Source organism: Charadrius vociferus, unplaced genomic scaffold, assembly GCF_000708025.1.
Source record: "Charadrius vociferus isolate BGI_N301 unplaced genomic scaffold, ASM70802v2 scaffold206, whole genome shotgun sequence".
In the NCBI taxonomy this organism is placed as follows: domain Eukaryota; kingdom Metazoa; phylum Chordata; class Aves; order Charadriiformes; family Charadriidae; genus Charadrius; species Charadrius vociferus.
The window spans coordinates 1232459-1259616 of NW_009649137.1; the positions used below are offsets into that span (position 1 = coordinate 1232459).

Sequence of the window (27158 nt, forward strand, 5' to 3'; positions counted from 1 at the left end):
GACACAGGAGAGCGTAGCACTCCTTTTAAATTTTGAGTCCATCTAATCTGACAGTTTGTGATCTCCTCACCCTTACTGGTGCTTAGTTCTGCTCCGGAGTCTACATATTTGATGCTATGCTCCAGGTAGCAAATTAAATAACCGGATTTCCAATTATGGCATGTCACCTCAGTAATTTTGGTTTTCATATGTGCCTCCCTGTATTGAGAGAAAAATCTTCCGTTCAAGGATAGGCGACATGCTTACATGCTTAGCCAAAGGGAATTTTTGTGGGTTTTTTTGGATATTCTGACAGGAGTACTAACCTCTTTAGAGTTAAAAGAAAACAAAGCTCAGAAAATATGGCCAGATGGCAAGTTAATCTTTCCAAGTGTTTTTTCTCTTCCCTGAATTCCCAATACCAGAATATGTCTTACAAGGTAGAATGTTCTTGTCAGCCTGCTTGTCGTACCATTGCACCGTTCTGCACGAAGCACGGTGACCTGTAGTTCATCAAGACAATAATGGTGCTGTCAGAGACCATTTTTAACACTTTTATTGTCCTAACTTTCTAATTGTATTGCTCATTCTTTCCCCTTAACCTCTTGGGTTTCCATTTTTCAATAAAACTTGTCTTTTTTTCTTAGTTAAAAGAAAAAAAAAGCCTGTCAGAATAATGCTGTGTGTGACCTATGGTACCCCTGAAAACCCTGTGAGCAGAACTTTGGAGCACCTTGACCAGCCAAGCAACTTAGCTTATTCTCTGACTGCTGAGCTTGGCTCTGTAAGTTTTATGCCGATACCCCACACTCCCTACCCCACCGAGGTTAGGATCCAGTTAGGATGAAAATACTGTTTTCAGCAGGCATTTTACTACGCAGTTCAAGAAAGAAGTTAGTCGCCTTGATAGTAACAAAGCATAATTCACACGTTGGATTTCTTCCTTTTGCTTACAAGTAACTTGGCCTTATGGTATTAATGGAAACACAATTTTCAAGAACTTAAGAATAAACACAATGGTCCGGTGTTTTTTTTCTTCTTTAAAATAAATGCAGAGAACCAAAGTAAACTTTTTCCATGTGTGTTTTTGTCCTGGTTTGAGGCAGAGCAGAAACAATTTTCTTTTCAGTAATTTTACTTTTCAGTTAAGCCTCTTCTAACTCACCTGGTTTTTATATGTTTAAGATAGCAATCTAGCCAAAAGTTGTAGTCTGCGGTTGGTTTGTTTCCCAATTTTCAGTAATAGTAAGCTCATAATTGGCAATCCTGACTTGTATTTCTGTCTTGCATTGACTTTTTGTGTGCTTTCAGTTTGTGTATGACCTTTCTGTCCCATTTTCTTACCTGATAAAAGTGACACGGAGAGTTGGATCCATATTACAGAAACAGTGAGATTTATATTATTGTTTTCTTAGGAAAAGAAGAAAAAATAGAAAAAAATAGGTGAAAATACTTGTATGCCAGTTGTGTATACTTTATGATTTTGTTATTAATTTGAAAATTTTAAAGATTAATTGAAACAGGTTACAAAAATATCAGAAGACATTCCCATGCTTATGTGAGACTAATATGAGCAAAAATCTCCTTTGAACTTAAATGATGACATTCGTATCCCTTACTAATAAATAGTCGGATAACTGGGGGAATGGGGTATTTGAGAACTCATTCTGAAGTAGCTGGTGAAAAGCAACACAAGAATTTCATTTGATGCCATTGGCAACAGTATTTGCTTCTTCAGTGGTTGTTAGGCTGGGAAACAGAAGGGTATCTTGTCTTATACCCATAGTTTTCTTAGACTGTGAACACTACTCCTTCAATTCTCTGTGCTATTTATCTTTGTCAAGACCTTTCCAAACTGTTGAAAGCTAGCGAAACAAGGGCTGCTTTAAAAAAAAAATAAATATAAATTTCTTAAAAGCTGTTTTAGTTCTTCCAGCATGTATAATATAAATCTGCATTATCTTATAGTATATGTGCACCTGTGTATGCACACATAGGTATTTGCACTTATGTATGATGATGTGGATGCATTTTTTTTGTGTATAAATGGGTTTATGTTTGTATAGTGTATATAGTGTGTGTATGCTTCAAAGTACAATGTGTATCTGGTCACATAGCTTATTTTTTTTTAAGGAAAAGTGTCTTGGAGGTCATGCCTTGTTTCAGTGTGAAACTCTGTTTACTTATGAGACTGTGAAGGCTGGATTTTCCAACCAGTTAACTATAAGTTTTAAATATTTATCAAGTAGCTTCCCAGTGGCTCTTTCCAAATAGGGTCAAATTCAGAGTTCCAGTATAGACTAAGGTGTCTCTTCTGGTTTTGTTTGGAAGTTGTTTTGTATTTAGAAATGAACAAAAGGAGGTTATAGCAAGGTGGGTATTGGTCTTTTCTCCTAGGTAACAAGGGATAGGACAAGAGGAAATGGACTTAAGACGTGCCGGGGAGGTTTTGATTGGATGTTAGGAAAAAATTATTCACTGAAAGGGGTACTAAGCATTTGGAACCGGCTGTCCCGGGAAGTGGTTGAGTCACCATCCCTGGAGGTACTTAAAAGACAGGTAGATGTGGTGCTTTGGGACATGGTTTAGTGGTAACTTGGCAGTGCTAGGTTAATGGTTGGACTTGATGATCTTAAAGATCTCTCCCAACCAAAATGATTCGGGAGGGGGGGGTGGGGAGGGAAGTTAAATTTGTCTTATTTCTGGGTGGCTACAGGTTAATAAATCACTCTAAGTTCTTGCCATATTTCCTGGAAGGGAATGGGCATTTCTAGAACATGTCATGCTAAATTAAATGTCTGCAGTAAGTGCATAAATCACTCCTTGAAAGTTGACTGTGAAGCAAGTGTAATGGATGACTTGCTGAGATGCAGGTGTATACTTGTTTTGAGGTGAGTCTTATCTTTAGAGCTATCCTCTGAAGCCCTTCCACTTGTTATTTTTCACTTTTCCCTTAAAGTAATCCCAGGGAAATAAGTAGAATCATTCCTCCACCCCCGCCCCCATGCTTATTGCTGTTAGTTTGGAAGTATTACAAGGTGAATATAGTCATTTAAATGTATTGCAGTAGGAGGATAATTGCAGAGCCCTCGTGGGAGCATAATAATCAAACATTAGCGAGTAAATAAACAACAACATAGAAAACATGACGTATAAGTAACTCCTGAGATAACCTGATAGTCTGCAAGCCATTCTTTGGTGGCTTTCAAACCATTACTAGATTAAGCCTTTCTCAGATCAGACTGTGATGGTAATGTCAAAATCACCTACACTTGTTTGTTTTGACTTTCAGGTAGTTTGAAATAAATATATCCAGCTATTTTGTGGACGCAAACTACAATTATGCCAGGAAGTTGATCCTGCAGCTGTTTGTGAATGCAGTCTGAACGCCTGCAGCGTGCCACTGAGCATCAGGCAGAACACGGGGGAATTCAGTAATCAGGAGAATGACTGGCTTTCTTCAGGAAGAAAAAAAGAAGAAACCTTTATTTCTTGCATAGTTGGAAGGCAAAGCAATGCAATCTTGACACCTGGTTAACTTAAAGAAGCATTTTTTAAAATACCTCTTGACTGTGTGGAGCTTTGAGCTCTGATACAAGCGTGCCTTTGGACTTGTGCAAAAAAATCACTGGAAGAATTGATTGGAGAAAGCAGTCGTTGAAAGAGCAGCTGTTGAAGAATCATGACGAAGCACTTGGAGATCATCAATTTGTCATTCTTGTTGGAGCATGAAAGGGAAACAATATTGGGAGTATTGAAGAGAGATGAATATCTGAAAAAAGTAGAAGATAAAAGGATAAGGTAACTCTTGTTATTATTGTTTAAAAATATATTCCGTGATACAGATACTTGTATGGCACCCAGTGAAGATTCTCTCGATGCACCGGGAGAAGGATGAGTGGTGAGAGGTGGCACAGTTAAAGGAAGGCATATTAAAAAGAAAGAAAATTGCTTGGTATGAGGTCCTCTAAACAAGATTTTGTCCGTTGCTTCAAGGGAAAAAGAAAGTATCGAAGATAACAAGGGCAGTAATATATGGCAGAGTTTTTTTTTTTTTTAAATTTCAGTTTTGGTAGATTTCTGCCCAGTTTGGCTGAATTTGCTCCCCATGAATGGAAGGCTTTAATAAGGCTCCTGAACTTTCTTCCTCTGAGAGGAGCTGTATGCTTTGTGCCTTCAGAGCTGACTGTGGAAGGGGAAGTTTGAAAGATGTTGCAGGCAGAGAAAGTAGGTGTCTGCCTCTGTATAGGAGTCCATACACCACGGGGCAAATACAAGACAATGACCTTTTTCTTTCTGTTGCAGCACTTACAGAATAGGGAGAGGGAGGGACACTTCATTTTTCAAATGACTTGGATTTACTAATAAATAAATAAATAAAATTGAAGTTCTCAAGTATGGGTCTCAAAAGTCGCTGACGGGAGAAGTAGAAACTCAATGTATTATGAGAGTCCATGTGTTCTTTTCTGAGGCAAAAAGGTAAAAATCGAAGTTCAGAGAACAATGTGTGGAGGCAGGCTGAGAGTCAGCTCTTTTAGATGACTCAAATTCAGTTAGTTCGGCTAAGTATCCATTCTGCAAAAGTTCATATGCTTTTCTAGTATGTTGTTGCTGCTTCCTCTCACTTCTCCCTTCTGCCCTTTTAAACTTTTATACAGTGCCGGTTCTAAGAAACAAGCTTAGTGTGGATGTGTGCAGCACTTGGGGTTGGGGAGGCTGCTGAGTGTCATGGATGACAAAGGGAAGATTTCCAGCCTTTACTGGTTTCTGTCTGTGTATTCCAAGGCCGGGCTGCATTGTTCTTCCCTTTGATTTGCCAAAAAGCATTTTAGACATTGTGCATTGCAGAGATGTATGTCCAGCACCTGCTGAGGCTCCTTTTGTGTAAAACTACTATTTGGAAATCCGTGCAGAGTTAGTAACCGGTTTTGTAAGTCTTTCTACCTTGAGAGAACGAAGTCTAAGTGCAATGCCCCTACTGGTGTGCTGCCCATTTAACTGGGGAAACATAGTGGCTCATCTAAATGGGGTGGGCTAAAACTGGTTGTTGCTTGTGCTGCAAGACTGGAAGGAAAGGTGTTTCTTTATGTTGGTGTGGGCAAATTAATCATTTCATCGTGTTCGTGATTTGTCAGATGAAGAAGAAAACAGAACACAAGAGAACAGATGGAGCACTGTTTGTTCCAGGCATTGTGCTCTGTTTTGTAATAGGATAAGCATTTCAAAGTAAGTATTTCATCTTTCTAAGGTGGTGGCCTTGGAAATGTGTGACGTGCCAGTAGACATCCATTAAAGGCACCAGTATGAAGTGCAGCAGTGTATCAGATCGCTAGCTTCTCAAACTCCCAGAAAGCTTTATTTTCTACTACTACTGTTGATTCCCCATATCAAGTTGAAAGTTGAAACCCCTGAGGTTTTGTGGTGTTTTTTTTTTTTGTTGTTGTTGTTGTTTTGGTTTGGGTCTTTTGTTGTGGTTTGTTGTTTTGTTTTTTGGTTTTTTTTAATACAATGTCTTAAAACCCCTAATTTTCTGCTTTTTGGCACTACTGGAAGTCACTCTGCCAAACCTACTGAGTTTGAGAACCCAAGGCATCTCTGGAGGATGCCGTTCAGTAAAGCAACAGGTGGTATTGGCCTATGTGTGTTTTGGTACAAATGGAAAGAGCACCCTAAGAAAAGGCTGAAAATGAAGAGACACTGACAATGCAATGTGATGTTTATGCATACTTCTAGCACCTGCATATGAACCAATTGGTTTTAGATTCAGAGTGTATTTGGAGAATTGTCACTAGACCATATTGTGCCTGATAATGGTGGAATGTAGTCTGTAAAAGACTTCCAAGATATACAAACTATAAAGAACTGGGTGGGTAACTGCTTCCTAGGAGACTTCATAATTTTTCTTTCTGAATACAGCTTGGCAAGGATATCTTTAATTATGGCTTATAACTATACTTCAGAGGAACATTTGTTGTCTTAAGAATTCCATTTGGTGCAATCTGTTATATATTTTATTGAAGTACTTTGCAGGAGAACAGGTCCCTTTGTATTTATTTTCAAGGCATTTTTCATTCTGGCAAGACGCTTATTTGTACAGTGTACTGAAGAATTTTTATTAATGTGTTCCACTCTTTCTGAATCTGTTTGCATAATTGTTTTTTCTGTTTCTATTAGTCTTCAAAAGCCATTGTAACTTGAAAGGGTCTTTCTACTCAACATGAAAGCAGTAGTAAGCGTAGGAGGATGTCCTAATAATGAAATTGTTAAGAGTTATTTTCAATGTCACTGCTCATACTTGTGTTCTGAAGTGCAGGTGGCTGTCCTTGTATTTTTATTTGATGTACAAATATTTCACCTACACGTGAGGGAAACACAGAAGGCAGCAAGTACTCTTTCTGTGGTCTAGTTTTGATGATACAAATAAGCAACCTGCTTATTAAATATTAGGGTTTGTGTGCTTTAAGTGTGCATCTTGTGTGACTGGAAATTTCCTTTGGATATTGATTTAAAGCTGTTAGTAGATTACTTGTGCAAATGCCCTACAGTGTTCTAAACATTGCTCTACGGTACTTTTGACATCAGTCAAATGACTGTCATGATTGTTTTCAAATGCTAAGATTATTTGGGTGAAATCATGAAATTACATAGAGCTAAAATAGCTGAAAATAGTGAACTTGACCATACCAAGGGTGAAAAATTTGGGGTATTTTTTAGCATGTGAGTTGCTGGGAGAAACTTGCATCCAGTCAAGACATGCTGAACTGAGTGTTTTGGACTGAAACAGGTATCTTCTTCCATACTTCCCCATCCTTTTACTATTTTTAAATAGCTTTTCTCTTTTAAGACCCTTTTTATGAAAACCCTTATCACATTTAATGTTTAGTGTCACAAGTCGTGAAATCAATACTAAATCGAAAGAACGTGTTTGCCCAAAGAGGGGTGTACCATGTACTAAGCGTGTTTCATCTAACTGTTGTTGGTTTGGTTCCATTCCAACAGCAGCGCCACTGCATCCTCCCCAGCTGTGGTGCTACACACACCGAATGGGGGAACGGGGTCTGATGGTCATAGCATTTTGCATTTGGAGCTAGCTCTTCATCTCAATATTATTATGCTACCACAGAGCAAACGCATGTGACACTTCATGCTAATGTATGTTGCTTTCTTACCTTGACTATTTTCCTAGATGGTGTTTAAGGTTCTTCTCATTCTTTAGGAAGCAAAGCTGTGACTACTGCACTTTTAGAAATGAAGACACCGGAGTACTAATTGCTGGACTGAGTAAACAAAGAAGGAACATGCCAGTTTCTTCCAAGGATAAGGCTTTATTGGGTTATTACTTGAATGATTCCCTCAGTATTTTGATTGTCACAAGTTGTGTAAGAATTGCACGAGCCCCAGTTCTATATTGAAGATGAAAGTTGGCATTCCTCTCTTTTCAGTTAACTAAAATGGCATCTCCATATCTGCCCAAAGAGACCCACAGAACCAATTTAGGGTATTAACTTAATTACGATATAGCAGAAACTGTTAGCATGGATACCACCGTGTGGTAACTACAGGCAAATACTTTAGGAAAAAAACCCAATTTTGAGTAATGGGAATGGGGATTGACTTATCTGCTGATTATACATCTGGATGTGTTTATAAGCACAAAATGATTGCAAGATAGCATATAGCATTGTGTGTGGTCTCTGTTTTTGCAAAACTGCCTTACAAATATTTTAAGGAAAGAGTTCTTACATCAAAGCATATTGCTCATCCATACATGTATGGGAAGTTAGGAGGTTTCTTGTCTGGCAGCTATATCTCATTTGTCAGGTGAATTTAACACATTGTTATTCTTTGAACCAGAGACTTTTCCATCAAAAGTAGTTACTGTTGCCGGTACTCTTAGCATAGAGATCCCTGTTTTGCTCTCCAGTGTTCTTCAAGTATGAGGATACTCCATTGGTAAATGGAGTATGATGATGATTAATTCTCATACCCTGGGTGCAATGTCTTTTATCAAAGTCTAGGAAGAAACTAACAAGCAATTTGCATTTTATTTTATTATTTTTTTTAAAATCTTAGTAACAGTTTGTAGTTGAGAGGATGAGGGAGTTACTCAGAAAAAGGTTCAGCTTGTGGAAGTTTGTCCTCGTTATAGTATCCAGTATAGTTTCAGTTCCCATGCCTCCTTTCCTTCTGTTCACTGGGCTGTTCTTCCATTCATTATGCTGGTTCTCTTTTCCTTTGCAAATCGTTCTTTCCCTTTCCGTTTCCTTTTGTTGTCACCAATATACCTCCATACTCAGATATTGTAAAGGCAGTTTTTATCATACAGATCTGTTACATAAGCAAAATGTGAAAATCTGTGCTTATAAAATAAGAACCTAAAAAATACTTCAGGTACCCAAATAACTAGATTTTACACTGCAAGGAGATCTCGATGAAAATTGGTAATAGCCCATCCTTTTGTGAAATGTTAATAATATTAACTGTTATGTTCCAAATATTGTGTTGGGCAGTGGAGGGAATCTGGTTGAATTTGGACAAGGTACTGAGAATCAGCCTGGGGAGGAAATTTCTTTTCTCCCTTAGCCTCCAGAAATGTGTTGATTCCAGTTCCTGCACTGAAAAACTCTCTAAGTTAACAGCTGCACAGCTTCAGAAGTAGGATGTGTCAGCTCATCTGTGCAGGAAACAGAATTTCTTAAGAACAGGTGCAAGACTGGAGCAATTTCATATATATGAACTTTTTTCCTGAAAAAAACTGCTGATGTCTTTCATTATAGTTGGTGAAGTACAGCTTTGTGTTTTGGGGGGTTTTTTTGGTTGTTTTTTTTTCCTTTTAACTGTAATTTTTTATGATTCTTTGAACTCTGGAAATTTGGAATGGCAAAATAAAATTAGGAATACCAGGATTCTTCCATTCTACATCCTAAGATGAAAAAGGTTATTTGAAGTAGGGAGAAGGAAGATGCAGGAGAAATTTGAAAATCAAACTGAGGAATCATGTATACCATTGCGTTTGACAGTGGTTTTTCAAAAAAGAGAGAGGAGGTGAGGTAAATTTTTCAAAATAAAAAGCCTTCCAAAATCCTACTGAAGTGGAAAAGAAAAAAAAAAAAGAGAAGTTACCTGACTCAAAGCAAGTGGATTGTGCTTACAGACTTAGAGGAAATGATGGCGTTCATTTAAGTGAATGGCTTAAGCAGCGACTGTCTTACCTCTTGCAGCAGCATAGCTATTCTACTTTCCTGTATTTGGGGAATAAACATTCTCTAGGGTAAAGCACACCACTAAGAAAAAATGGATCTGTTAAGGCTTCTCATTGCTTCTTCCTCTTTGCAGGATTATAAGGATTTGGGAATATTCCATCTCTGGAGGCTGCATTTGTGAATGAGTGCCTTTGACTGTCTTGTGACTTTTAATATCAGTAGGGAAGAGTCAGACTCTTTAAGGGCTTTTGTGCCTCTTGCAGGTAGTGGGCAACTGTGTCAAGAGCTGCTTCTTGGTTTGGGCTTTGTGGAATTGTGGTCCTTGCTGCCTGCATTTTTTTCTTCATCTTTTCAGGGCACCAGGTTTTCATATTTACTTGTTAGATGGACTTAATCAAGGATCTGATTCTCAAATTCAGTGTTGGCTAAGTCTGTCTGTTGGTTTGTTTGTTTTGTTTCCTGCTTTGATATTTTATATGAGCCTTTTAGGCCCCATTTGGAAAGGCTTAGATTGAGTCATTCAGTGTTACCTGGAATACTAATTACAACAGAACTCTTCTCCTATGCACTTAACATATTTTCTCAGACAGTAGAGAGATCTTAATATAAATTCACAGTTAGAGGAATGGCTAAGTGTTCTGCTATCCTTGGTGGTAACAAATTTCTTTTTAATTGTTATCTTCTATCAAACAGCTGTTGTAATAAATGGTTTAGAAACTTCAGCGTGTGATAGGATTCTATTTCTCCAGCAGCTTATTAAATTGCCTTCTGCTGGGTTTATTTTCTCTTTCACATTACTAGGAGAGGATTGATAAAGATTAATTCTTGTTTAATATTTGAGATTACAAATTTCTAACTGCATGGTTAATTAGATTCCTTCAAAATTAAAGAGAGCTCAAATGTTAGAATGGCAAAAGGAAATTGGGTGTTTATAATACAGCTGGTTCTTGTCTTGGCAGCTGAAGAGTTGGTGGTAAGTCGGTCCAGCTACATGCTGCACTTGTTAGCCCTTTTCAAAATTGTGTACCTAGTGCAGCTAGGCTGGGGTTGTTTAGAGGCCGTTATTTTGGTGGATTTTTTTCAGATGACTCGCCCACCGCCTCCTACTCTTCCTGGCCCTTAAGACATTCCATTCTTTATTTTCTTAAGATCTGAACATATTTCTTACAATCATCGGTAGTTCAATTCAACAAATAGTATAGGGAATCCCAAAAGGAAGTTCATATCCAGTATATCTGTCCATACATTGTTTGCTTGCTTTTTAAATTTTTCTATTTTATTTGTTTGATTAAGTGAAAAGAGAAGCTGTGAGTTGATTTATTTTATCTCGGTTCCCTGAAAGGCATCAAAGGCAACTCTATTAAAAAAAAAAGAAAACAGACACTTTTCAGAATTCATGCTGTTGGCAGATCAACTATCAACTGATAAGAATTCAAGATTTTGTATCACATAAGCAGTGGAAAATACTGTTTCAGTCACTGCTACTGGATAGTAGGAATAACGCCTTTTTAATGTTAAAAGAATATTGATAACATTTTCAACATGTTGCTCTGGATGAGCCTGCTCAGAGAGGCTGTGGAGTCTCCATCCTTGGAAACAGTTGAAGAAATCCAGGGCAACTTGATATAGCTTACTGTGCTTTGAGCAGGAGGATTGGACTATATAGATCTCGAGATCCCTTCCAAGCCTTCCTTAACTATTCTGTGACTTTGTGTTGTGGACTTCGGCATAGGAAGGATGAAGCTTGTGCAGGGAAGGAGCTTGTGCTTCAAGCAGTTTGGCAAGTTCTAGCCATTCTTTTCCTCTGCGTATTTTAAAATAAGACTTTACTGAGTAGGGCTTTGTTGAATGCTTTTAGAATGAACCGTGTAACACTGGGGGCATTTAATTGTAGAAAAACTTCCAAAGATGTTAGCAACAACTGGGACAGTACACTGTAATGTTGTTCTTTTATGACTTTACGGTGAACAACCTGCTCCTGTGTGGGTCCCCCATGGGACGCAGTTCTTGCCAGGAGCCTGGTCCAGTGTGAGCACTCCATGGGCTGCAGCTTCCTTCAGGGCATGCTTACCTGCTCCAGCGTGGGGTCCTCTGTGGGCTGCAGAGAGGCAACCTGCTTCACCATGTTCTTCTCCATGGGTTGTTAGCAGCCGGAGCACTTCTTCCTCCTTCTTCACTGACTTGGTGCCTGCAGGGCTGTTTCTCTCACATTTTCCTTGCTCCTCTCTCTCACAGCTGTGGAGAATTTTTTTACCCTTTCTTAAATATGTTATCACAGATGTGCTGGCAGTTTTGCTGATAGGCTCAGCTTTGGCAAGTGGTGGGTCTGTTTTGGAGCCAGCTGGAACCAGCTCTGCCTGCAAAGGCACAGCCCCTGATTTCATCTCACAGAGGTCACCCCTGAAGCCCATCCACTGCCAAAACCTTGCCATGTAAACCCCAGTACAGATGTAGAGAGTTTTGTGCGTGGAAGCTGAGTAAAGCTGAATCTGTGTTTATTGGTGTACTTAGATTTAAACCATAGCTGTCACCTCTGTACCAGTAAGTTAGACCAACTGTTTGAGCTGACCTATGAGAAGTGAGTAGGAAGATCGAAGTGGCTGAGATACCAAAGAGGCCACAAGGAAGCAAGGAGCAGTCCCAGGGCTCCAGTTGGACTGCATGTCTGCTGTCAGCTCACAGGGGGAAGGTAGAACAGAAATTGGTGGGTGAAGGTGGTGATCCAGGTGGATGGTGCAAACTGGATCTGCCCTTCCTCTTCTTTTTCTTGGGTCTGCGTTTTGCACGCTCAAAAGTCTTGTGACAGCAGTGTTGCTCATTGCAGCTCTGAGCACTGTTTGTTGTGTGGACCCAGTGCCAGAGGCAAGTGGACGACTTCAGCAAGCTCCAGGAAGACAAAACATAGGGGAGAGGGACAGAAGCACCAAGCGTTGGCCAGATTAAGAATTCCTGGTGAAGAAGGACACTCAGCTCTGACAGGGAGGGCTTTAAGGGTGCACCTGGAAAGTGCTGCAATCTCTTTCCATGTGGAAAAGCACAATCCAATCTTAACAAATTTCCCCGAGATCATTTGGTTCTAAAAGTGGCTGTACTAATATAAAAGGGCCATGTAGCACAGTACTTTGTCTCTGACAAATTCACACTGCTGAGAGGGGAGACAGTAAATCATCAAGCATTTTGCGAATGTTGTTTGATAATTAGTGGAATGTAAGTGACCATAACCTCAGTGGTAATTAGATGTCTTTGCAAGCACTGAAAGGTGTATTTGCTATTCAAGTGGATAGATGTGGTGTCTCTTTTAAAAGGGTGTGGTTGAGACCTTTTTGGTAACTGGGGTTTTTTTTTGGCCTTTAGTTTGCGGTTCAGAAGAAGCAGAAAAAATTACTATTGCAGTTTGAAGGCAGTCTTGTTTAGGAGGTAGATCCAAGGAGAGGGTGGCAAAACCGGTAATCATCTGCCTCTCCTGTGCACGATGGCAATTTCGCAGCGCAGTTGACAGTTGCTGTAGTGCAGGTCACTCGTCTGCATTTGGAACTGGCTGACTGACAGAAGAGGAAAATTGACATGGACCTGTAAGTAAGTGTATCTCTGCAGGAGGTAGGTAGATGTAAGATGCAATCAATAAACTGCAAGAACACTTAGTAATGTACCAAGAAGCTTGTGAAGCCTGGACAGACTTTTGAAGGCTATGGCATGAAAGAAAGACTATTTGGGTTGAATGTGCGAGAAGGGTCCAAAGCAGAATGAAGAAATCACTTCTGGATAGAGGCCAACAGAGGAAAGTGCTTGACAGGATTTGTAGTTGCTGCCTGGAGGGATTGGATATGCCCTTTTTCAAAAGCTGTCAGACATTGAGCATCCGCAGGCCAGGTGGCTGCAAAGCAGCTGTTGTTCATGGGATCCCAGTGGGAAGCAAAATGCTAGCCAACCTTTTAGCAAGGCAATGCATCCACAAATAACCTAATTCTGTCAGAGCTTAGTCCCTGGTGGCCTAAGCAATGTTCCCAGTCTCCTTCACTGGGCCGCAACCTGTAATCTTTTATCAGTTTTATCTTCCTAAAGTGTTTTTCTTCCTGACACCTTTTTACTGATCTTTAGGTGAAGCTGGTAGCCAGGGTTTTTTTAATCCCCCTTAAAGCATCTATGTGTATGCAGAGACTGTGATTTCAGTGAGCTGGAGTGCTTCATGATAGAGGCACTCTGGAGGCTCTTGGCTGATGGCAGTGCGTGAAAGAGAGTGTAGGGAAGGGTGAGGGAATGGGGATGCAGCAACACCCAGGCATGTAAAACTGAAAGAACTTAGCAGATGCTGAGCTGGGGCCCTGGGCAGGAGGTATTCTCATGTAGACTGGAGTGCAGGAAGGGTTTGAAAGTATGGAAGAGCTTAAGCTAGGTGGGATTTGGTAGGGAGGGAAGTCAGGAAAGAGCCTTGAGAAAGCAGGGGACCTGTAGGTTGTTTACTGAAAAGACTGAGATGGATGAGAGGGTAAAAGCAGCCTGGGGGTTGAGTGGATGGACCTTCAGCTGAGAAGTGTGGAGAGGACATAACAATTTTCGCTACATACAGGACTACGTTAGCAGTTGAGGCTGGTGATTATCCCCTCTATTCAGCAATTGTGAGACCACATCTGGAATACAGTTTCCAGTTTGGGGCTCCCCAGAACTTGAGGGGCATTGACATACTGGAGCACGTTCAATGTAGGGCCATCAAGATGATCAGAGGGCTGGAGCACACAACTTAGAAGGAGAGGCGGGAGGATCTGGATTTGCTTAGCCTTCAGAAGAGAAGGCAAAGGTGTGATGCGATTACTGTCTACAAGTCCTTAGTGTGATGGTATAGAAAAAAATGGAGCCCGACTTCTTTCAGAGGTACACAGTGAAAGGAGAAGAGACAATGGGAACAAACTGAAATGTAGGGCATTCTGGTTAGACATTAGGAAGGCTGCTTCTTTTTTTTTTTTTAAAAAAGTAGTTAGATTCTGGGACAGGTGCCGAGAGTCACTGTAGATTCTTTACTTAGAGTTACTCTATTACTCAAGATTCAGTTGGACAAAGCCTTGATCAACCCTGTCTGGTTGACCCTGCTTTAGCTGTGAGTTTAGACTAGGTGACCTCCAATATTCCTTTCCAACCTAGATGGTTCTATGGGTCAGGGTGGAAGGATGGGTAAGAGCCAGAGGCTGTGGCGTGGGAGGGAAAGCTCTGGGGCTGAGGTCAGGAATCAGGGCACAAGCAGCTATTAGTGAGAGGTTTGGGTTATGACAGGGTCCTGCTTGAGTCCCGTGTTTGAGAAGACAGGCATAAAAAAACTACCTCTCCTGTTATGCTCCTTGGCTCTTTCTCTTCAAATTGCTTTTTTTTGTTGTTGGAAAAATAGTAGTTACATATCACTTATGGTTATTTTCTCATTAATTCAATGAGAAAATTGAATTGAGAATGAGAATGAGAAATGACCCAATTCATGCACCATTGAAATTGCAGCCTTCAAAATTAGGTCTTAAATGCAAATATTTTTATCCTGCAGAGTCAGTGGCAGACTTGGTAATCTGCAAGTCACATTATTTAAATGAGCGTTCTTTTTTTTTAATTGTGGCATCACAACATAACACTACTCTTTATTGAGATGGTTTGGTTTGGGCTTTTTGTTAGGCTTTGAATAGCCAGTGTACAATTGGATATGCATTCCTAGCTAACTCTACACTGGCGTAGTATTAAATGCATACTAATTACAGGAAAGATTTTCTTCTTTCCCTTCTGTGGATGCACAAGATAGCCCCAGTTTTGAGCTGCTGTCAACCTGGGCTCAGCATGACTTGAATTATTGATGAGGGACAAGCAAAGATGGTTTACCAATAGTCCAGAACTGCTCAGCTGTCTGCAGTTACTTATACTGATCTACCACAAGATTTTCCTCTTGACTGCAGGTCTGAGAGGTGGAGGACAGATTTATTCTTCTTTGTCGTATGTATGTCAAAAAATACAGCGTATATATACATATAAAAAAAATTTGTATTGTACTTATTTGTGTCTTGCAATTTTTAGCACTAAATCTTAATCTGTTAAAAAGTTGTTACAGATCATTGAGTTGTATCTGCAAATTAAAAGATTTTATTTTCCTACTTCTAGGAAATTGAAAAATGAGCTTCTGGAAGTGAGAAGGAAAGGTGGAAACCGTCATTGTCAACAGGACAACAGCAGGGTCTGTGTTCGCTGTCAGAAAAGCCTGGGCTTAATCTTTGACAGAGGAGACCTGTGCCAAACCTGCAAACTTCGAGTTTGCAATAAGTGTCGTGTCGTGGGAACTGATGGGCAGTGGAAGTGCTCAGTGTGTGCCAAGATTGCGTAAGTTGTGCAGCTTTCATAAATAAATTTAGAGATTACCAGTGTGTAAGTAATTTTGTGCTGGTGTCACTGTTTTACATCCCCTTAGCGCAAAAGCATATGCATAGCAAGTACACAAGGGAAGAGACTTATCAATTGGTTTTATTTGCTGCACTATTTTGCAGTATCTTTTTTTTCCAGTTGCAAGCCAGTTTCAACTAGCTGGCTTTCTAAAGAGAGCTGCAAGCATCACAGAGACTAAGCTGTTGGTGGGAAGTACTCTGAAAATGACAGAAAATCAGTTACAAGCCAGTGACAGTCTATTCACATTATGAAGACATGTATGTAAGAATCAAGTAATTCAAAATTAACAAAACAGAATTAAGAACAGGTGATGTCTGTGCGTTCTGACTGACGTGGTCGGTGGATTTGTAAGGAAAGAGAATGCAAAAGCTGTGAGTCCAAGCACTTCAATCCATGTTTCTGTCCTTGCTTTTTTCTGTGTTTATAGTAAGAGAACATCTCTGCATGCAGAGAGAAGGCTGTATTTATGATGTCTCTATTAGTGAGTGTTCTAAAGTAAATTGTGCTATGGTGGGAGGTAAAACAAAAGGGGGTAGACTAATTCACATTTCTTACGGTTGGAATATTAAGCATGGAGATGGAGGGTAGCAGATCACAGTGATGAAACGCAGAGAATCAGTATTCTAACACAGGAATAAATTCACACAAGTGAATAAAGAAAAAGAGATGATATATGTTCAAAATAGTTACTTGGTGTATACTTGGAAGAATAATTCACTTTATTGGTATGGTAATATGGGATTTTGGAGCCTGACTCAGTAAGATAACCATGCAGGAAAGGAGAAATATATTGGGCAACAAAACTCAGTTACGTATCCTGATGTAAGAACTGGAGATCGGGAAGATAAGGCTTTTTGTAAATTGTATCAGAGAGTGAACCCAAATTGCTAATTACTTCACACTTTGGCTACCTAGACAGTTAGTGAAAAATTAATACAGCAGGACATAGAGTTCAGGGTTTGTGTCTTCTAACTTTAGCTTTAGAAGGTTAACATCTGTTCTTAGCTAGATGCATTAACCTTCTCTGCAGCCATTGGGGAACACCCTGAGGACAATGTATCACCTCTTAAGATGAAACATGTTCAAGTGATGATTGTAAGTTGATTTTGTAAAATGGTTTTAAATTGGTAGGGGCCTGGCTGAGCTCCTTGTAGTTTGCTCCAGCCAGTTCCTGAGGTGAAGCCAGTGTTGTGCCTTTCACAAATGATGGGGTGCAGGTGAGGTGACAGAGTGAAGAATGCCAAACACAATACTACTCTTTAAAAATGAAGAAAGGAAGAACAAAGGATTTGTTGACCCTGACAAGTTACCTTTAATTTCTCTAAAAATATGGAAACAAATGATTGCTGTGCTGTTTGAAAGCCAAGAGATAACAGGGTGATGAGTAAGAGCTGGCTCAAGAACAAATAATGTCAAAACCAATTTAATTTCCTGCTTTGATAGGGTGACAGACCTTGTGAATAGAGGAGGATCTTGGTGTCTTATAACTTGACTTAAGTGAACCTTTCAATACTTTCTCTTGTGCCATTCTAATAAGCTGATAAACAAGGAGAGCTATGCCCTGGAATAAATTCTGTCAGTGTGATTGCAGACCTGCCTGGAAAATTATAGTGCTCTGTTCTCAGAGTAGTTATGGACATTTCACTGTCAAAAAAAAACCCAAACCAAAACAAAAAAAAAATCAAACCAAGTAGTGGTATAAAGCAGAATATTTCCTGGCTTTTTACTGTGAAGTATTTTAGTTAAGGACTTTGATGCAGCAGATGAGTTTGCCAATTACACCTGCAGGTGACACAAGACTGAGAGGCGCTGCAGGCATGATGAAGGACAGGATTAGGATTTATAGTGATGCTTACAATTTAGAGAAGTGGTTTGAAGGAAAAGCAAGGGGTGGCTCCCTACGGGCATGTGGAAGTACTACATTTAGGCAAAAAATGCAGCTGCAGAAACATAGAATGAGGATAAAAACAGCTTATGCAGCTGTTCCTTAGGAAAGGATCTGGCTATTGTACTGAATGAAAAAGCTGAACATGTACCAACAGTATTTTCCACTGTAGAAAAGTCCAGCATCACACAGGGATGCACAAGCAGAATTATGGCCTATAAAATACATGATGCAATCCTGTTTTATGTACAGTAGTCTTCCCAGTTTTTTGTAGCGCGCTTCATGTTGGCCGACTGGAGAAAGTTCAGCAGAAAATAATGATCACAAGTCTAGCACCCAGTATGGCCAGAGTAATGGAAGAAGTCAGAAATGTTTGGCCTTGGCAAGAGAAAACTGAAAATAACTGAGTTTTAAATCTACAAAAGGCAGATGCATTGAGGAGGCATACAGGTTGTTCTGCATACTCACTCTGGATAAGAAAAGTAATGTGATACTTCAATTGCAGTGAAAGGATTTAGGTTAGGTATTATGAATATTGATATAACTTGGGGAGGTTGCCGAATCTGGTTTTAAAAATGGGTTGGATAAACCTCTCTCAAGAATGGTGATATCAGTAAAGGTCCTGTTTTGGGGCTGAAAGATGGATGAGGTAACTTCTCAAAACATATGCCACCCCTGCTTCTTGTGATTGTGCTGCAATTCTGTATGCCAAACACTGGTCCTAGCAATCACCTTGAAAATTAGTTCCAATTGAAGCCTGCCTCTTAAGTTATTACAAACCACGGTGTAATTTGTTTGCAAAGTGCTAAACTTTAGCACTTGCAAAGTTTTGCCTGCATTTGGTATCTTTATTAAATTGAAATCTCTGTCCTTTCCTTTTGTTCGTCTGTAGTGTTTTTGCAAGATTATAATGACAGCTAATGATCTGTAAAATGCCTTTTAGGTTGCTAGGAGTACACAGAGAGATGATCTTCTGTGTGGGCAGTATAGAGATGAAAGTGTGAGATAGGTATTTCAGTTAAATCATTGTGTGTAATTTAAATTCTTTCAGTTCTGCTTTCCTCTATCTCACTTAAGCGAGAAATGCAGATAAAATGAATTTTAACGGCATTTGAAGGAGGAGCTGATTAAGTTAATGTGAATAGGGCCTTTGGCATGATTAAAAGGTAGATGGCAAGGAAAAGAAAACAGGAAACCAGTGTTAAGAGACAGTTATGCTATATAAGCAGCAAACAAAAGGCAGAAGGAGAGGAAAAAGCTTTTAGCTCTGTAGTATTGATCTGCATACAGTGTTTGTGTCTGTCAGATTGGATTGTTGCACCATGCTAGTGGCTTTGCAAAAAGTGTTTTCTTTTAACAACCTTGACGAATAAGAGTAGGTTAATGTCTGTATCTGTATAGATTGTAGCATCTGCTGTGCTGTTCCATTAGCAGAGCCAGCTTATACTGTTGTTATAACGTATATGCATGTTATCATACATACTGTGAGACCCTTAAAAGGCAGGGAGAAGGATTCATAGTCTTCATGAATTCTTTCCAGATTTGGTGCTATACTAGTTCTCGTCCGTTCTGCCAAAATTGTCCTCAAGACTGTCTATCAAGTGTGCCTAAGGTGATGGTGATAGTAGTAACCTGTACAAGTCTTGTAGTATAGTCACCAGTTATACCTGCAGGAATATGTTCAGAAGCAAGTCTTTCAGAACTGTTGGAAAGCCTACTGCATTACATCTGGTGTCAGTGAAGAGGGTCTCATACTGGGTGTTCAGTGTGTTAATTCAAAGCGAGATTGACAAGTACTACAGAAATTACTGCAGAAATCCCTTGAATTACACAGATAATCCAAAATGGTTGCTGAAACAAAGAACGTCTTGTGGCAATAAAAGAACACCGTAGATAATGTTAGCCAGCTTCTGCCTGTTGCTTCATTTAATACATTTTGACCTTTCCTTCCTTCTGAGCATCTTGAGTCCTGCCTGTCCATTCACAGCACAGAAATACAGGGATACCTCTAGTACAGCAAAAGGACATTCTGTCACACAGCCTGTAATCAAATGTTATCATTGCTTCAACAGTTTTGGTGGGTTTATGTCCAGCTACCAAAAAAAAAATTAAAAAAATATGATGGGAAACTTCAAGTATGCTGACTTTGACTTGAGGATCAGGTAATTTCAAGATGCTAATTTTTTTAAGGATATGATAAAACACAGTATTATTTTCTGAACAAATTAAAAAAAATACATAGTAGCATGATGGTAGCTATAGGGGTGAGATACCAGTTTGTTTAGTAATACAATATAAATGTTCATCTGTCAACCAGAACATCTTCATCTAGCAACAAATGAATCTGACTTCTCTCCTCGAAAATAATACTTAAAGGATTTTATCTGCCATTTCTCTGAAGTCAGACTTGCCTGAAAAACAGCTTATGGTGATGGGGAAGCTCATTACAACACATTAATTACATTCTAAAACACTTTCAAAAAGAAATTTAGTGAATTTCAGGAAAGACATTTGAGTGTGAATAGTGAGAGATGTTCATAAGCATTTTTAAGTATAACAAACTGAAGTTTATATATAAATTGTCTTACAATTTACAGTTACTGAAAAAGGATATTCCCCTTGAATGTCCATAAAGAGAAAATTACCATCCCCCATCTCCCCCCCCGTGGGAGTTATTAGCAGCTAGAATATAAAGTTGCAAGACAAAGCATTTAAAAGTCAAGAAAGGTGAGAGCTAAGCCTTCTGCCAAGTTCTTAGTTCTGCAGTTACTGAGGGCAGAGAACAAGACAGTCTTTATTTATGTTATGTGTTTGATGGTGCTGGGACCGGTACTATTTAACATCTTTGTTTGTGACATGGATGGTGGGGTTGAATGCACCCTCAGCAAGTTTGCCAATGACACCAAGCTGTGTCGAGAAGTCAACATGCTGGAGGGAAGGGATGCCAGCCAGAGGGACATGGACAGACTTGAGAGGTGGGCCTGTGCAAACCTCATGAAGTTCAACAAGGCCAAGTGCAAGGTCCTGCACATGGGTTGGGGCAATCCCAATCAGGAATACAGGCTGGGTGGAGAATGGATTGTGAGCAGCCCTGAGGAGAAGGACCTGAGTATGTTGGTGGGTGAGAAGCTCAACATGAGCCGGTAATGTGCACTCACAGCCCAGAAGGCCAACCACATCCTGGACTGCATCAAAAGAAATGTGGCCAGCAGGTCAAGGGAGTTGATTCTGCCCTTCTACTCTGCTCTTGTGAGACCCCATCTGGAGTACTGCATCCAGCTCTGGGGCCCCCAACATAAGAGGGACATGGATGTGTTGGGGTGAGTCCAGAGGAGGGCCATGAAGAGGATCCGAGGGCTGGAGCACCTCTCCTATGAAGACAGACTGAGAGAGTTGGGGTTGTTCAGCCTGGAGAAGAGAAGACTCCAGGGAGACCTTATAGCAGCTTTCCAGTATCTGAAGGGGGCCTACAAGAAAGCTGGAGAGGAGCTTTTTACAAGGGCATGTAGTGATAGGACAAGGGGTAATGGATTTAAACTGGAAGAGGGTAGATTTAGATTAGATATTAGGAAGAAATTTTTCACTTTGTGGGTGGTGAGACACTGGAAAAAGTTGCTCAGGGAAGTTGTGGGTGCCCCATCCCTGAAAGTGTTCAAGGCCAGGCTGGATGCGAGTTTGAGAAACCTGGTCTAGTGGGAGGTGTCCCTGCCCATGGCAGGGGGCTTGGAACTCGATGATCTTTAAGGTCCCTTCCAACCTAAACCATTCTATGATTCTATGGTCACGTTGTAGTATTTAATGAGGTAAATTGAGCCTGTATGTAGCGACACACTTGAAAGAGGAAGATTTCTGCTCCATTCCCTGCATACAAGGAACTGAGGTCATCGGGGGCTTTCAAACTTAGGTGCTAAAAGAGAAATTTTACATTAAGGTACATCATCTTAAAATAAAACAGTGAGTTTGTTTTAAATTTGGCATCTAAAATGATCAATAGGTTGAGGGAAATTAAGTTCTTCAAGCAGTCTGCTGACAAGGTGATTTGGCATCTTGGTGCTGTCTGTACTTCTCATTACGAATGTGTCTAGATATCTGCGAACAATGCCTTTATTTTGATTGAGTTCTTCAGCAAGATAAAATGCCAAGGTGGTCCAAGTTGTTACAGCAGAACAAAGCAGTAATGGGAAATTTATCTTCATCTTTGAAATAATTATGTTGTCTTAAAGTGTCATGAAAATTCATCAGTATCTTAGTAACATGTATTCCCATTAGGAGCCCAAAAATAGAGGCATTTCAAGTGTTTTAGTATGCAAATACTTTTCAGATTTTTTGTAATTTCTTTTTATTTTAGTGACGTCTAAGCAAGTTTGCCTTCCTTTAATAGGGTCAAAAATTTCTATTTGATAGCTTCACAGCATATTAAAAATTACTCTGGAATTAATTTATGTTGTAGAGAATACTCTGTGGAATTGAATACGTAGAAAGGGGTGTGTGTGTTTTGGTATGTTCATGTCTAGGCTACATTTTAGCCAGCCTTTGGTTTTGCCATTTTTTCCCCAATTTTACTCCCAAGGAGGAAGTAAAATAACTTGAGGAACAGGAGAGGGAAAGGAAGCTAGACTAAATCACTCTCCTCTACTGTGGATGTGGGTTGGGCTGGATGATCAAATGGATAGTGAAACAGTTTTACCAATGTGTTTTTTTTCCCCAAAAGAAATAATTAAAAGTAACAATCAAGACTTTCCATCTTAAATGGAATTTTTATATTTGGGCATTTAACCATGAAGTATCTTGCAAAAATGGAAAATAACCAGCTGAGATATTTTGGCAGGGATAGGCCACAGGTTATATTCCATTTTTAAACTGAGCAGCGCGTTAGTGAAGTTACTCCATTTAGTAGAAGATCACAGAGGGAGAAGAAGCATGAAACTGTAATGTACTTTTTCTCACATGATGAGTAGGTGGATCAGCAATTAATGTATAAAGACTTTAGCAGATACCTAAAGTATTTGGTACTAAACCTAGCTACTTGAACGTGATTTTTCTTTAAAATTCTCCTGAACTTGACTATAGGAAAGAGCAATTGTGCAAAAATTGCTATTACAATTTGTAACACTGTTTTCCTTCTTTCTTCTAAAGCTACTGGCCTAAGCATCTGTTGCACACCTTGTAAGGCCAGTCTAAACACTGTTTCGGTAGAACATATTTTTTACTTTGTATGCTACGTGCTAACTGAGAAAGGAAAGTAAAGAAAATGCATGCACATACCATGATTTATAGTCAGCATGGACCTTGGATTTTAAAACAGCAAAAAACAAATCTGCAAGCACCGATTTGATGTACTGTTGCGTAAATGCCCTTGTTTCTTTTCCCAATGAAACAATTGCTTAGCAGGAAAGGGTTCATTTAAGTCCTGAATCAGAAACAGAAGAAAGATGCACTATCTCAGTAGGAAAGACAGTCTCCCTTTGTCTTAATTATAAATGCATGAAAATAACATTATTATAAGACTGTTTAGGTCTCGCTCTTCAGTTTTTGATTCAGAATGTCAAATGCAATTATGAAATTCAAACTTCAAGTCAGAGACTTAGGCAATCGTTTAATCTGAATTCATTTCTATTTATGTGTAGAACAAAAATTGTTTTAATAGGTACTCCTGACATGTATGAATAATTAAAATAAAACGAACACTAGTCTTTCTGTGACTTGTTCAGTATACGTGAAAAATACTTCCAATATAGTGCACTAGAAATTCAAAGCTGCAAAGCTTAGGGAGTTTCCCCTTATTTCATTAGAATGTGATATTTTTGTAGAGGCGATCTGTTAGGTAAGGACATTTTTGCAAAAGAGGACTGCCAACTGAAGTCAGGATCCCAAGATTGACAGTAACATTGATGATAATAAGGACGAAGGTCTGAAGTGAAAGTTGAGGCCTCTAGACTCATTCCATGCTACGCTCGCAATGGCTGGGTATTGATGGCTGTTGTTTTTTCCCCTTCACTGTGGATAACAGGATTGGCTAGAGAGGTGAAACACTTGACTAAAACAAGGCAATACTCCCTTTATTTGCTGTGTTTTGTGCCTCAGTTGAGGCTGGCTGTGTTTTACCTCACACCTGGTTCTCTTGGTGAAGTCAGAGCGGAATGGGTGTGGGTCTCCTCAAAGTATCCCTGCCAAAGAGTTGCCACCTCGATTTAAAATGTGGATCTTAGTACTGCTTAATAAGATCAGCCAGGTGAAGAAGATGGGCAATTCAGTAGCGGCTGTCACACTCCCTTGCCTGCTCAGGCCTGCAAAAGAGACCATTCGCACCCTCCTCTTTCTTTGGGGGGTCGGGTTTGTGTTTGCCAGAACATGCAGCGAAGACCCTGAACTTCCTTGGCTAAGCAAGAGGGGACCAGCTGTGTAATTAGGGGCTATTTAATGGTGGCAGGTTACAGCCTGCAGAGAGAGATTACTAAGAGAAGTAGATTGCGTATTTATCCTTTGCCAGGAGAGAGAGGGATCAACTGTTGTTGCCCAGATAGATCTTTTCCCTGAACAGCCTTGTGCAACTGCGAGGAAGATGAGTATGGGGTCAGTAGTTACTATTACACGAGGAAGAGAAAGTCCTTCTCCGCAGTACTCCCGCCTTGCTCCCCGGCCTGTCACCAGCTCTTCCCATCTTGCAGGTTGCTTCACTCCCAGAGTGAGGAGTAGGAGAGGTTGTTGGGATGGCAGGGGATGAATGGGGACAGACCACAGGGTAGCCCGAACCACAGTGAAGTGCAGGAGGAGAGGAAGGCCCTCTCTCAGGAATGGATGCTGGGAGAGGCTTTGTCTTTCTATCAACACACCCCTGCTGACCCTTGCTTGGACAGCCCACCAGCCCTCCATCCTCTTCCTTCCCAGCCTCCTCCCACAGCCGCCCCAGCTGTCCTTCCCTTGGCTGCAGCTCCTTCGATCTCTCCAGACTGCATGACCCTCCTTAAGCCTTTCGTCCTCCTACTGCAAGGTTGAATCTCCACATCAGATTATAAGACTAATACATGATAAAACAAACAGACACACTGGTCTCGGCCACCATTCTGCCCAGGCTGAGGTCTCCTGGGCACTTGTGATGCAGGAAGCACCAGAGGGGTTTTCTTTCACTCATCACTGTTCACATCTGGCCAGAAAATGTAGGAGATGGCTCTCCAGTGACCCTGTGGCAGAGGGGCTGCCCCTCCACGAACCACAGCAGCCCACGTGGGTGGCAGAGTTTAGGGTTGGGTGTGGAAATAATTACAAGTTTTTGCTTGTAAAAGCCTGTAGCTTTGTGTGGGGCAGCCTCCCATGCTGCTGAAACCTTGGGCACATGTCACATCTTCTCCTTCAGGCTGTCCCAGGCTTGGAGAAGGGTGAAGGTGCTTGTCTGGATAAGGGGGTGGGGAGTGCCCAGTCTGACCTTGATCAAGTTAAGCATCGCTAGTAAGGTATTGGGGGTGAATAAAATCTCCATCCAAGGGGAAAAGAGCACTTGTGGAGTTTTATGGTCAAACTTGGGAGTAACTGAGGAAAAAAAAAAGAATGAACTATGTAGTTCATCCTGCAATGTAATATGTCATTTATACTGCAATGGAATATGATGACATAGTCAAAGGTTTGAAAGGTTTATAGTTTGATATAAAGCATTAAACTTGTTGTAAACCTTGGTATACAAATAACTGCACAGAGAAGTGTGTGCTGTGAATGAATTGTGAAAATACACGTTCAAAGAAAAACTGGTTTTCATACTAGCCAGACCATGCATAGTTTCTAATGCATTGAATCCTTTGGGTTCGTGTCTAACAAAAGTAATTTTAAAATTCTGAGTAGAAGTGTATAGATTTTATTTAATGCCTTGCATAATGACTGACTGATTGTGATGATGAATTATACAAGGCTTTGTCGCTAGGAGTCTGCAACAACAAGATAAGACAATAATCTTCTATTTCTATGCTTGTGGGCACATGTTTAGGATTTTGATTTTTTTTTTTAATGACTCATGCAAAGGCGCATGATTCATTAATAGGTTAGGAAGAACTGATGATATTAGGATCTTTTTACCAATGACAGGATCCTATTCTGTAATTTTTAGTTTTTTCCCAAGTCAGACTTTCCATTCAGGCATGACTCAGAAGTAATTTAATGGCAAAGATATTGATCAGTGCTCTAAATCCCTCGGTAGTAAATTTCATGCCCAAGAGACTAGATGATTTCTTTTCTGGTATAGGTTTGAAAATAAGTTGCCTTATTGAGCATAAAGTAAGCAGGAACATTTCTGGGGCTAAATCAGTTTTTAATGTTTGTTTGTTTATTTGCTTTTTATTTGAGAAGTACCTTTTTGCTATCAACAGTATGTAGTGAGGCAGTAGAAATGGTGATGCTTTACCATAATGAAACTAATTCAGGAAAAGGCTAGCAGTCAGCATAAAAATATACCTATGGAGAACAGTAATGCCAGTACAGGATTTCTTAGTTGCTAGTACAGGTATGAGAATTTGAAACCAGAAAAAGCAGCATTATCCAGAAGAGTAGTAAAGACAGAAGTTCATTGCTCTGAACCTCTGACAAACAGCTAATTCACAACAGCACTATCACGTGAAGAAACTGCATGTAGTGGCAGCATATGAAGCTTAGAGATGAAAAATATATATAGGCTTGCAGCGGCCTGTATATAACCAGGCTGGATCCATGAACTGCCGACTTGGCTGTCAGGAGCTTTGGTGGGGACCTTTTTTTCTCCCTCCATCCACTGTTGTTGTTTCTACACCTCTTGTCAGTTTGGAGATACTGAAAACTGAGATTCAGTTGTTCACTATCCAAAGGACTAGGGAGATGGTATGTTACATGTTTTCTATGGAAATCTGGTAAATGTGGTTGAAACACATTTTTTGCCAAGTAAATTTCTGTTTACTGAAAATTACTTTTAATTTACAAAGCAAGATGATGTTATTTTTCTGCTACATGTTCTACTATCCCAAGGTCTGCAATCAATGTTTTTACTCTGTATTTTGACCTCTGCAAATGTTGTCCAGAATTTGTGAGCATTATGGTTGAATGATGACTTAAGGGTTTAAGCAGTAGCTTTGGTTGGTGAAGTTTGTTAATGTGCATGTGTCTGCCTTTTTTTGTTTTCCCTATATAGACAGCTACGGATAGTGACAGGAGAATGGTTTTTTGAAGAGAGAGCAAAACGCTTCAAACAATCAAATCTTCTTGGAACCGATGTTGTCAGACAGTCTATCCTACACAAATTCCCAGGTAGGGACCACAAGAGAGAGATTTGCTTGTGCTTAACACATTCAAACCTTGTTCCCAGAGTGTTTAACTTGTATTGTATTTTATTCTTCACTGTTGAAGGTGTAAGTGTAAGCAGTGTTTTAATCTGAATTTTGTATTTGTGTAATACTATGCAGTGATTTGTGAATGATTAATATATAGGAAAGGTAAGGTATAGATGAATAAAGAAGTATCTCTGTGCAGGTAGAGCGCTTCCTAAAAATCTGTCTGTCCAAACAGGTGGGCAGTATTATCCACCTGCAAAGCCAGCAGCAGAGGCTCTGAAAGTTCATTCTCAGTTCCTGCCAGGAAGTTTGGCTGTATGCAGAGAGCTAAACCCAGCCATTTTTTTTACTTTGGCTCTCTTATTTGAGATGGTGGTGTGTAAAAAGTATTCAATTTTTCTT

The 27158-nt window shown here is 39.9% G+C and overlaps 1 protein-coding gene across 1 annotated transcript in view; it reads left to right on the top strand.

Moving 5' to 3' along the window:
- Positions 1–3661: 3661 nt before the first annotated feature.
- The window catches only part of SYTL5 (synaptotagmin-like 5), a 58415-nt gene continuing 34918 nt past the window's right edge, over positions 3662–27158 (top strand). Inside the window, exons 1-3 of the mRNA XM_009888359.1 lie at positions 3662–3780; positions 15309–15524; positions 26618–26733. Of these exons, the coding sequence (XP_009886661.1) occupies positions 3662–3780; positions 15309–15524; positions 26618–26733 (451 nt within the window). The remainder of the gene's footprint in view (positions 3781–15308; positions 15525–26617; positions 26734–27158) is intronic.